This window comes from Mobula hypostoma, chromosome 2 (assembly GCF_963921235.1).
Source record: "Mobula hypostoma chromosome 2, sMobHyp1.1, whole genome shotgun sequence".
Lineage (NCBI taxonomy): Eukaryota > Metazoa > Chordata > Chondrichthyes > Myliobatiformes > Myliobatidae > Mobula > Mobula hypostoma.
The window spans coordinates 170,020,016-170,032,937 of record NC_086098.1 but is presented as its reverse complement, the minus strand read 5'-3'; the positions used below and the strand labels follow the sequence as shown (position 1 = coordinate 170,032,937).

The window sequence follows — 12,922 nt, the reverse complement described above, 5'->3', positions numbered from 1 at the left end:
AGTTCAGTGATCCGTTGTATCCGCTGTACAAGGGATTGGCTCATACAGCTTCACTAGAGCCCTTTTGCCCAGCCTTGGCCTTTCCACCTCTCATGAAAGGGACATAGGGTTGGACTTTGAGGGGCACCTGAAATATTAACTGTTTTTCTCTCTCTGTAGATGCTGCCTGACATGCTGAGTATTTTCAACAAGTTCTAAGTGATTAAGGTGGGTGGGAAAGAGAGGACGGGGTAACAGTACAGGAAATTGGCATGACGTTAAAGTTTGGAGTAACTGGGAATCATGAGACCAGGTTTAATGGATCAGAGTTTCTGGAGCTTGTAGGACTGCAGGGCTTTGTGGTAGTACAATCCATGTAGCTTTAGGATGAATTTTGAAACTCCAACGCTTTCCAAACATAGACGTTCAATGTTAGAACTCACTTTGTGATCTCTGTTACAGATAACATCTAGTCAGGCTGTTTTCCCCAACATGGAATCCGAAGGGAAAGGTGGTGAAGATGAGGAGAGCCTGCAGATGGCATTCAAAAAACTTAAAGTGGACTCTGAACGGTAGGTCTGGACTACCATTTAGTCGGTAGTAGGGTTGGGGGGGTGGGGGGACACATGGGAATGTGCATATGGATATCAGCTTTGCATTTCCAGCCCTTCAGGGGAAACATTAGTTGTGAGAGAGCCCAAATCTAGTTTACAGCACTTTAGAATCAGATTTATTATCACCAGCTCATGACATGAAATTTATTGTTTTGTGGCAGCAGTCCAGTGCAAAAGCAGATAGTTACTGATTATAGGTCTTGGCTTGAAACGTCAACTGTTTCTTCCTCTCTATACATGCTGCCTGACCTGCTGATTTCCTCCAGCATTTTGCATTGCTTTAGATTTCTAGCATCTGTAGAATTTCATGTTTATATTTACGAGAAATGACAATTTAGTTGGGGTAAAAAGAAATAATGTGGTAGGTTTCATGAATTCATGGGCCATTCAGAAGTCTGATGGGGGAGGGAAGAAGCTTTTTCTGAGTCCTTAAGTGTGGTTCTTTGGGCTCCCGAGAAGAGGGCGTGTCCCAGACGGTGAGAGTCCTCCATGTGGAGCTGACTAAAGTGGATTCTGAATGCTTGCCAGAATTATGGGGCCAACAGTTGGCAGAGGAAAGGCCAAGATCAGATCAGATCCAATACACGGATATTATAAGAGCATTATTGCAAGTTGGCATTAATAAAGCATTTTGTTATCTCACTTATCTCAGTTATTTGGTATAGGATTGACGTTGCTTTCAAGATCTATTAACTCATGCTGAGGAAAAGTACTGAAAGATTATAAGTCAGTAGCAATCCAATGAAACTGATAATTTGATGTTACTTCAGTTCATTTCAAGTTTTATTAATTTCAAGAAATAGTGGGTCTCATTTATGTTTCTTGTTAGGAGCTTTTTATGGTGTATATTTAGATTCAGACTTATTTATCATATGTACATGTTATCATGCCATGAAATGTGTCATCTGTGTTAACAACCAACATACCCAAGGATGTGCTCGGGGCAGCCTGCAAATGTCATCAAACATTCTGGTGATGTCAAACATTATATAATCAAACATTATAGCATGCCCATGATGTTTTGCAGAGCAAACACAAGCAGCAAGAGCAAAACAAGACACTCTCTCTCTCTCTCTCTCTCTCTCTCTCTCTCACTCACACTCACACTCACACTCACACTCACACACACACACACACACACACACACACACACACACACACACACACACACACACACCCCCACCCACCTCCAACCGCAAGACAGGCTGCCTCTGGACCTCTGTCCTTTTGGCCCCAGACTCTCAGACATCAGGTTCTGATTTCTGGACACGTGAAACAACTTCTAAAAGTGATTGGAAGTAAGTCTGAGCAGTGATTTTGACAGACATCACGGTTTGGCTCCAACCTTTGGGAGTTGAAATGGTGGCAATCACCTTTATCCTCTTTTTACTTGGTGGGGTGGGTGGGCTGAGGTCATTGATCTGTTTTGTTCCTGTTCACTGCTTGTGATCAGAGTGGTCATGTACAACACTTGGGATTGGACGGTTTGGGCATGTGAGAAAATGAATGTTTTCTGTTTGCAGTGCTGCGCCTGCATCTGTCCACATAAACACTGAAACAGCTACTCCGAGGACATCACTGCGAGGCAGCACTGATGGACCGAAACCCAGGACAGTGTGTTCTTCCAAAGAAAGCTGGCATGGGTAAGCAACTGACACTTGGCATTGGTTCTGAAGTTGCATCCATCAGTCTAAACAAACTTTACCCTATAGTTGCATCATACAACAAATACACAAAATTATGGTTTCATTACTGACTGGAAGGGACAGTAAACTGTCTTGGACTTCTGGTGGGGGGTGGAGAAAGGGGGGGGAAGTCAGTTTTAATCAGGGATTGTAGTAAGGTACACAGAAAATGCTGGAGGAACTCAGCAGGTCTTGACCTGAAATGTCGACTGTTTATTCATTTCCATCAATGTTGCCTGATCTGCTGAGCTCCTCCAGCATTTTCTGTGTTAATTTGAATTTCCAGTATCTGCAGAAACTCCTGTGTGTGTGTGTGTGTGTGTGTGTGTGTGTATATATATATATATAGCAGTAAGGCAATAGTTTTCATAGTTATTCTTCATTGGAATCCTAGTCCAGATCAAACTATGCCCAGAGTACCGGCCTTTTTAAGACTATAGAAGAACAATGAAGTATAAACAGAACGTGGGCTTAATACAGAATTTCTTACGCTGTGCCACATTTTACTGACACTAAAGGTTGACTGAAAACATCAAACTTTGACCTTGCTTTCAAAGTGACCCTCGCCTACCTTTTCCCCACTATCCTCTACAAGTTTGTTCCAGCACATTAATGTCTGTGCAGAGGTTTTATTTGATCACATTGCTTCAACTTTTTCTTTTCTGATGTAGATTTTCATTGATTCCTTGCCACTAATGATTAATGAGCAATTGATAAAGTGAATATTTGCCCTGAGATTTTAAACCCTGTGTCTGATCCTACTCTTTGTTGTATGGATGTCCTGAGTCCTAAATTATATGGGAATCCTTGACATGCAGATCATTTCTTCCACATGTGAAGATCAAGATAACTTGAATATCCCTTTCCAGTGTACATGTGATGGTCCCCTATTCTCCCACTCATAACACAAGTGTCTGTATGTAGGAAGCATTAACTAAGGATGGCATGGTGGAGATGCTTCTCTACCAAAGGATGCGTAGGGTGCTCCTTCGCTCCGCTAGCCTGCGGGTCACCCTTGGGCAAGGTGTAGCGGCTGCTTAGCCTCCCTGATCAGGGTCACGTGAAGCCATGGGAGCAGGTGGTGGATGGTCATATGAGCAGATGGTACAGATCACAAGTCCTCGTTATGTGACCACTGACGCCAGGCAGACAATCTCTGAAGAGTATTGATGATATCTGAGCTCACCCGTCTTGTAAAGACACTGCCCAGAAGAAGACAATGGCAAACCACTTCTGCAGAAAAATTTGTCAAGAACAATCATGGTCTTGGATAAGACAGTGATCGCCCACGTCATATAACACGGCACATAACAATTTATTTTCCCTCTCGACCCCATTCCCCCTCAACGTGGGGGGCACGGTGGTGTAGGAGTTAGTGCAGCACTATTACAGCTGGGGTTATTCCGGAGTCCGGAGTTCACTTCCAGTGCCATTGGTAAGCAGTTTATGCACTCTCCCTGTGAACTGCAAGGGTTTTCTCTGCATGCTCCAGTTTCCTCCCACAATCCAAAGACATAGTAAGCTAATTGATCATTGTAAATTGTCCTGTAATTAGGCTAGGATTAAATTGGGGATCGCTGGGCGGTATGGCTCGTTGGGCCAGAAGGGCCTGTTTTATACCGTATCTCTAAATTAAGATAAATAAAATTCTCCTGCCTTTTCTCTGTAACCTTTGACCTCACTAATCCAGAACCTATCAACCTGCACTTTAAATATACCCAATGACTTGGTTCCACGGCAGTCCGTGGCCCCTTCTTCCCTCCACAATCCACAAACCCCCTTCACAAATTACGGAAGATGCGGCAAGGTGAGGGTTGAGGCATGTCCAGGCAAGGGTAGTTTACAAACAGGCTGCAGTCAGTCCAGGCAAGAAAGTTCTTTGAAGAACATAGCTTCCCTTTGCCCAGCAGTGGACCAGAGCTGTTTGGCATACAGAGACAAAATAAAGATGCAAACATTCTAGAGTGACACTTACTATTAGTCAGTTACTTTACTAATTCTGAAGTATTATTGGCCTTTAATGTAGAGATGCAGGATTTGTGAGCATTTGGAGAGACATAATCTGATTAAGGATAGTCATGGCTTTGTCAAGTGCAGGTTGTGCCTTACAAGCCTGATTGAATTCTTGAAGGATGTAACAAAACACATTGATAAAGGTAGAGCAATGGATGTAGTGTATATGGATTTCAGTAAGGCATTTGATAAGGTTCCTTCAGAAAGTAAGGAGGCATGGGATCCAAGGCGACCTTGCTTTGTGGATCCAGAATTGGCTTGCCTACAGAAGGCAAAGGGTGGTTGTCGATGGTTTGTATTCTGCATGGAGGTCGGTGATCAGTGGTGTTCCACAGGGGTCTCTTCTGGGACCCCTCTTTGTGATTTTTTTTTTGTAACTGACCTGGATAAAGAAGTAGAAGGGTGGGTTAGTATATTTGCTGGTGACACAAAGGTTGGGGTGTTGTGGATAGTCTGGAGGGTTGTCAGAGGTTACAGCTGGACATCGATAAGATGCAGAACTAGGCTGAGTAGTGCTAGATGGACTTCAACCCAGATAAGTGTGAAGTGGTTTATTTTGGTAGGTCAAATTTGAAGACAGAATATAATATTAATGGTAAGACTCTTGGCAATGTGGAGGATTTGAGAGATCTTGGGGTCTGTGTCCATAGGACACTCAAAGCTGCTGTACAGATTGACAGTGTTGTTAAGAAGACATTCATCAACCGTGAGGTAATGTTACAGCTATATAAGACCTTGGTCAGACTCCACTTGGAGTACTGTGTTCAGTTCTGGTCACTCTACTACAGGAAGGATATGGATACTATAGAGATGGATACTATTTCTCCTTGGAGTGACAGAGAATGAGAGGTGACCTGATTGAGGTGTTTAAGATGATGAGGGGGATTGATAGTGTGGATAGCCAGAGGCTTTTTCTCAGGGCTGAAATTGCTAACACGAGGGGGCATAGCTTTAAGGTGCTTGGAAATGGGTACCAAGGGGATGTCAGGGGTAAGTTTTTGACATAGACATTGATGGGTGTGTGGAATGCACTGTCAGCGGTGGTGGTGGAAGCAGATACAATAGGGTCTTTTAAGACCCTCTTAGATAGGTACATGGAGCTTAGAAAAATAGAGGGCTATGCGCTAGGAAAATTCTAAGCAGTTTTTAAAGTAGGTTACATGGTCGGCACAACGTGGACTGAAGGGCCTGTAATGTGCTAGAGATTTCTATGTTCTAGATTCTATTGGCTATTAATATCTGTGATGTGATAAGTGATTGATCATACAAACAAGGAATTGGGACGTGCACAAGGTTACTAGTTGGTCAGTATCTGTATCCAACTAGTCAATTCTGTTTATATAAAAAAAAAAGAATTTCCTTGTTTAAACTTCAGTGTGTGGTGATGGAGGCCATGCTGTTTCTCCTTGTGCGCAAGTAAATAAAGTACGATTGAGGAATGGGTGTGAGTTTTCAGAGTCTAGTCACTCAGCAACGACAAAATTAAGGTGCGTCATGTGGATTCCAGTGTGTTGCAGTTGAAAGGTGACATTTATGACAGATGTTAACAGTTTTTCTCTGCTCTTGTCCATGTACAGCTCCACCAGAAAGCCACCACGTGGTACTATCAGGACACAGCGGAGAAGACGTTCCAAATCGCCAATTCTTCATCCTCCTAAATTTACATATTGCAGTTCGATAGCACCTGCTGCCAGTTCTCAGGCAAAACACAGCAACCAAGCAGAGCCTTACCAGGGCCTCGCCGTCCAGCCTCCCAAAGAGTGCTGCAAGGCCGGGCAGCCTGAAGCTGTGTTTGGCGCTAAAGTTCCTACTGTCTTCTCACTGGAGTCTTCGGGAGAATCTGCCAGTGTAAATGGCACCAAATCATGCACTGACCCTCGCTCCGAGCCTCCTAAGCAGGCGCTGGAGACGAGCCAGGAGTCCAAGCCCACGTCGGATTTCCAGTCTCTGTCGCAGCTTCATCAGAGCGACCCGTGCCGCTGCTTACAGGGGAACGAGTGCCACTGCAAGCGCTGGCAAGATGTCGAGGTGTACTCCTTCACTGGGCTCCGCAGCGTCATATCAGAGTGTGAGAGGGACGCAGCCGAGGCCGGCCGGCACATCTCACCTTGCCGAAGAACTCAGCCGGGCTCTGGGGCCACGGGCTCACCACGCTCTTGCTCTGAGGAGGCCCGGGCATTTGTGGAAGATATCACCATCGAAGACCTTTCGGGATACATGGAATATTACTTGTACATCCCCAAAAAAATGTCACATATGGCTGAAATGATGTACACTTAAACGAAGAATTGCATCCTCCTTGGCTGACTTATTTTCAAACTAATGTGACTGGTGTGGAAAAAGCAAAAGTTGAAAGGGATACTGGCTTAGATGAATTATGCAAGAACTAATTTCTTTTTTGTTTTGTTTTGATTTGACTTCTGAAGTAATTTCTTTTCCTCCCGCTTTTTTGGGCCCCTTGAGGTAGTTTGGAGCCTTCACGAGTGTCACATGTGAAAGCATAAAGCCATTGGTCTAATGTGTGTGTTTAGGACACAAGCTAAAATGTCCAGAGTTAATTGTTTACATAATAAAGTTAGCAATCAAATTAATCAAAATTTCTTGCATTCGCACTACTTCAGCAGCGGAAGAAGTTTTATTTTTTGCACACAAAGTATGGAAGGTTTGCAAGAGACTGTAGGGTAGATCTTTGACTGCTTGCAACTGGTGAACTGTAACAGAAAATAGTCTTAACAAGCCCCTGGTTGGAATGTTAAAGCTGTGTTGCCATGTAATTTAAACCTAGTACTACCAAGGAAACTTTGAGTGTGACAGCCATTTCTAACACATTGTCTTATGAGTATAAACTTAGTGCCATTCAAGCTTTGTACTTTTCTCCTCTGAGTGGAATGAGATATGATGGTGCATTGCTTTACACTCCGTGATACATTTTGTCTTCAGTAGTGGATCACAAGCACTGTCTGAACAAGATCAAAGACCAAAAGGTAGAAATTCACCTTGTGCCATGAGTAGAAACACTAGTGGCCTAACATTGTACTCTTCATCCAAAAAAAAAAATCATCCCTATGGACTACAATAGGACTGAATTTTGGAAGCAGACGATAATCTTATTTGGCATAACTGGCTACTTTAGAATTACTTTGTACACAGCTCTAATTTACTAAAATACCAATCTATTTTGAAGAGACCATTAAACTATTAATGATAGGCATTAAATAATACAAAAACAAGCTGCAGATGGTAAAAATGACCAAAGGCCAAGTAGTATTTGGAGAGAGATTTCCCCCCTTGCAGATTCTATCTGATTTGCTGAGCTTTTCCAATACAGCACACATTCACACAAAATGCTGGAGGAACTCAGCAGGCCAGGCAGCATCTATGGACAGAAATAAACAGTCTTTTCAGGCCAAGACCTTTCATGTAAGTCCTGATGAAGGGTCTTAGCCCCAAAATGTCAACTGTTTATTCCTCTCCATTGATGCTCTCTGACCTGCTGAGTTCTTCCAGTATTTTGTATGTTACTCTGGATTTCCAGCATCTGCAGAATCTCTTTGGTTTGAATAGTTCCAGCTCTTTGTTGTGCTTTATGTATTTTAACAACTAGTTGACCTTTGAGTTGGGACTCCGCCCATTGTTTTACTCTAGTTAGGTACTGTGACTTGGAGTTACCTGATTTCTGTGACCCAAATTAATTTGTGCCCTCCAACGTTCTTTCTTGGAAAAGTTTCAAATAGTTGTTTACTTCAATAGCTCACTTAGTCCTCGGGGTAGCTGACTGATAAAATCCAAGTGTACAATCTATTCTTGGTCCATTAAGGTAAAGTATCTTAACCAGGAAGTGTAGAAAATGGCCCTGCGTTTTTAAGTGTGTTGTGCTTGTGGGTGTATATAGAATTGGGAATTCACCTACAGTTAATTATTCACCTGACTTGTGGAAGAGAAATTAGATAGTTGAACAAAACTAATGTGAATTAACTTAATCTATTTTGGAGAAAGGGAGACTTTAGGCGGCAGAAAATTTTCTCTCCGGTCTTGTCCAAGAGCTCTTTTGGATTACAAGTTGTGCCATATTTGTTGCATTTAATTCTTTCAGATTTTTTTACTTCAGAAGATAACATGCATTGAGTATTAAAGTTGTTGTTTTGGTAGGTCTAAAGCAAAATTAATCTTAGAAGTTCTGAAGTAGGATGAATACTTTTTGTATCTTTATAATGTTTACAGCCTCTTTTGCACACAAAAAAAAATTCAGATCAATTTGAATCAATGAAATAGAATTTAGAATGAGCTCTAAGATTAAACTACTTAAAATTCATTTCAATTCAAGTTCAATTGTCGTTCAACCATACATGAATACTCAAGAATACAGCCAAACAAAACAGCATTACTGTGGGGTCAGGGTGCTAAAACACATTACCAACAGTCAGATACAAGAACACACAGCTGACACACCTGCCGTCCTCCATGACTGCAGCTTGATGCCTAGTCCTCACACCTACAAGACAACAAACCCATACAGAATATCAGTAAAATACAATGATGCAGAATATGCATGCGTATAGTCCAGACCTAACTTAAAATTCTACCTAACTTAGAAGTAAAACTACAGTTCATTCCAATTAGCAACAGTAGTCAGATGTGAGCTTCTGTTTGCTAAAGTCCTTGGTTCCTGATGCACTGGCTGCCCGACAGGTGAAGCACTTCTCAAAATAAATGTGAGGCAACACAGGTTTAATATTTTCTAATTTGGTTTTGCGAAGTGGATGTTGCTTACAAAGCCAACTTCAAGCTGCACTGAATCAGAAATGGATAATTTCTGATTATCTGCTAAGAGTAGTTTAGACTTAGCCATAATATAGCTTCTCTCAAGTTCTAAATCAAAAACTGGCTTGTTGCTAAAATATTTGCAACTTTGTACAAGTCCATCTCTTAAGTTATGGACTGCTGGACCTGTACATGTATGGCATTGCTCTGTTCTGGTCTGGAAGCCACTATTTATGAAAAGTAAGACCTCAGCATGATAAACACTATGATGTTAGCAATTGTGCCAAAATTTATACTAAACTAAATTCAGGAAATAAAACATTTTGACTGGTGGGAGAGGTGCTGTTTGGCTTCAAACACAATTGGATATCAATCTGGAATGGAAAGGGGGTTTATTTTTAAATAACAATACCATCAGTTTTGCAATATATCACAGCTAAAGTGAAATATAGCTGTTCAAAGATGTATGTTACCTAATCCTGTGATTCATTGCACCCCTCTCCTTCCTGTATGTTTTGAAGAATAATTGCAGTAATAAAATACGTTGCAGTTTTATGCCAGTCAGTTCCATCTCTGGGTAATGCCATTTGCATATGTATGACTTGTTAATTTTGGCAGATGCCAGAAATTATGTTTGAACAAGAATGCTGAACACAACAGATCTTGCAAAAATGAAACTGCAGTGATGCTCATAACCAGTGTTATGAACTGATGTATTCACTGAACCTTGCAGTAACTATTGATGCATCGTGACATCCACATTAAAGCGTGTAATGATTCCTGAATTATGAAGTTTGCTGCTTATTGTTAAATGTTTGGGGATTATTGTGAGTTATGTCATTAAATTCCTCAGCCCTCTCCATTTCAACATTGCATACAAACTTGTACATTGACGTTCAGATTTCAAGGTAAATTATCATTGCGTACAACGGTAAAGAGATGCTTGCTATACAATGGGCTGTTTAATATTTCGGATGGTTTCTGTTTCATGTCTGAGCTAGAGCCTGCATTAGCTATCTATGAGCTTGCCTCTGAAGGTGTTTGGATCCTACTGCCGCACCAAGAATTGAGCATGTAACCTCTCAACCATGAAGTGCTGAGTGGATATCTTGTTTAAAATTGGTGTTGGGAAGGTTGTTGAGATAGATGCCAAAATGAGTGGAGAAGTATTAATTCAATCTTTTTTTTATTAAATGCAGATGGGACACTGAGGCAGGTTAATGGTGTGAAAACCACTGACCACATGAGAAAATCTGCGCCACGGTAGCGTGACACTATTATAGCTCAGGGCAGAGTTCGGAGTTCATTTCTGGCGTCCTCTGTAAGAAGTTTAAACGTCCTTTCATCCGAGTGCTCCGTTTTTCCTCCCACTGTCCAAAGACATACCGTAGGTTAATTGGTCATTGTAAATTGTCCTGTGGTTAGGCTAGGGTTAAATCGGTGGGTTGCTGGGCAGTGCAGCTGGTTAGGTCAGAAGGGCCTGTTCTGCGCTGTGTATCTCAATAAATAAATAAGATGATAGCTGCATGTATGTATTGTACCATTCTGAACTGTTTGACAAATAGGATCACATTGCATTGCTGTATTGTCCAGATTCTTAGTTCTAAACGGGTAATTGGACGTGCCAGAATTCTACAAAAATTGTGGAACCCTGTTTTGAATGTTAGCAGATTCTCATGCTAAATCTGTGTTCACATGCAGAGTATCTTATCCATCAAAACCTACGATGTTCTTTCCAATAAAGTCACATGTGCAGTAAATAGGTAATCGATTACTGTGTCTTTGTATTGGGGTTGTTGACAGAATGTTTTAAAAAGCCTTTGTTCTTGGGAGAATGAGGGGAGATTTGATAGAGATATACAAAATTATCCTCCAAGAGGACCACAACTTTGTGATTTGGAGGCTTGCATGCCTCAATAATCTGGAGAGTTATGTTGGTTGAAGTAAGGGCTTTATGGTTTAGCTCTTGATAGGGTCACCCATGCCAAATAGCTCAAAGTGTGGAGACCAGACTATCAGTGGTCCATCACTGTTCCAGGTTCGGGGGTTCAGCTCAGGGCTAACAACCCTGATTGGTAAAACAGAATTGTTATGGAAGCAACAATGAAGAATCCTTCTACATCTGAGTGGCCTTCATTGTTGCCCTAAGTGCCAGTGGCATTATGGGTGGGTGGGGGGGGGGTGTGGAATAGATGGGTAAATAAAAGCTTTTTTTTTCACTCCGGTTGGGTGAGAGTAGAAATAAAGGTCATAGGTTAAGGGTGAAAGGCAAAATGAACATGAGAAAGAACTTCTTAACTTGGACTGTGGTGCAAGTGTGGAGTGAGGTGACAGTGGAAGTGGTAGATGCAGATTTAATTGCAAAATTTAAGGTAAATTTGAGCGGATGAGATTGGGTGCAGGTAGATGGGACTAGGCAAAATAAGAGTTCAGCAAGAACAGAGGGAGCAAATTAAGATATGCTACCAAAAAAAAAATACAGGACTCCCAAGTTCTGTATTTACAGTGCCTTGAAAAAATATTCATCCCCTTTGTATTTACTACACTAACTTGCCTCAGTAGCAATACATTACCTTACCGATGTACCCAATTTGATGTAGAAAACTGGAAGATCATCTGTTTTCAATGAGTTCATAAGAATATTGTAAATAACCCCCCCCCCCAGTATAAAGTTGGTAGATTTTCAACAGACCAAACCAAAATGAAGACAAAAGAACAGTCAAGAAAGGATTATAGCAAAGCACATATCTGGGGAAGGGTACAAGACTATCTCAAAGGCACTGAACATAGCCCGGAACTCAGTGCAATCCATTGTGAAAAAATGGAAAAATGTGAAACCACAGCTACACTGTCTAGGTCAGGCCACCCTCTAAACGTGGTCACTGGAGAAGAATGGCACTTGTATGAGAGGCTACTGTATGAGAGGTGAATACTGCTAAATACAGAGAGATCCTGGATAAAAACCTGCTAGCCTCTGCTAGAAAGCTTAAAATGGGGAGGAAATTTGTCTTTCAGCAGGACAACAATCCAAAGCACACTGCTAGAACCACCATGGCGTGTCTTCAAATGAAGAAGATTATTGTACTTGAGTGGCCCAGTCAGAATCCTGACTGATTGAACATCTTAGACAAGACCTCAAGATTGCTACCTACCACTGCTCTCCAACTAACCTGGCACAGCTTGAGCAATTTTGCAAGGAGGAATGGTTGTTACTCCATCACATTGTGCAAAGCTAAATAGAGACTTCTCCAAAAGGACTACTGGCTGTTGTAGCTGCGAGGAGTGGTTCACCTAAGTACTGAGCAAAGAGGGATGAATCACTTTGAAACAACACTCAAAATGCTGGAAGAACTCAGCAGGTTAGGCAGCATCTGTGAAAATGAATAAGCAGTCAACATGTCACCTTCACTTACCACCTTCCAGCTAGCCTCTTGCCCCTCCCCCACCTTTTTATTCTGACATCTTTCCCCCTCCTCAGTTCTGAAGAAGGGTCTCAACCCAAAATGACAACTGTTTATTCATTTCCATAGACGCTGCCTGACCTGCTGAGTTTATCCAGTGTTTTGTATGTGTTGGTTTGGATTTCCAGCATCTGCAGACTTTCTCATGTATACGAATGCTTTTGAACTGCTGAAATTTCAGTTTTTGAATTTTTAGTTTTTTGTGCTTTACAATTTTCCATTTTTTTGGAGGGGGCTCAACTGTGATAAAGCAACATGTAATTCACAGATAAAAATTCTCAGTTAATTTGATCAGAATCCCTGGTTGTAATACTCTCTTATGTGAACAGAGGGTTGGGGGCTGAATTTTCTTTGAAGGCACTGCACAGCAGCAGCTCTGTGGGAACGTCTGGCATGTGTGGGCTGAAGT

General features: G+C 41.8%; 1 protein-coding gene across 4 annotated transcripts in view; it reads left to right on the top strand.

Annotated features, from left to right (window-relative positions):
• The window catches only part of oser1 (oxidative stress responsive serine-rich 1), a 33,641-nt gene extending 22,832 nt beyond the window's left edge, over positions 1 to 10,809 (top strand). For all 4 annotated transcript variants that reach the window (XM_063041048.1, XM_063041051.1, XM_063041050.1 and 1 more), the window contains 3 exons: positions 442 to 551; positions 2,117 to 2,236; positions 5,869 to 10,809. In XM_063041048.1, coding sequence (XP_062897118.1) covers positions 472 to 551; positions 2,117 to 2,236; positions 5,869 to 6,571 — 903 coding nt within the window. In that variant the 5' untranslated portion in view covers positions 442 to 471 and the 3' untranslated portion in view covers positions 6,572 to 10,809. The remainder of the gene's footprint in view (positions 1 to 441; positions 552 to 2,116; positions 2,237 to 5,868) is intronic.
• Positions 10,810 to 12,922: the final 2,113 nt, after the last annotated feature.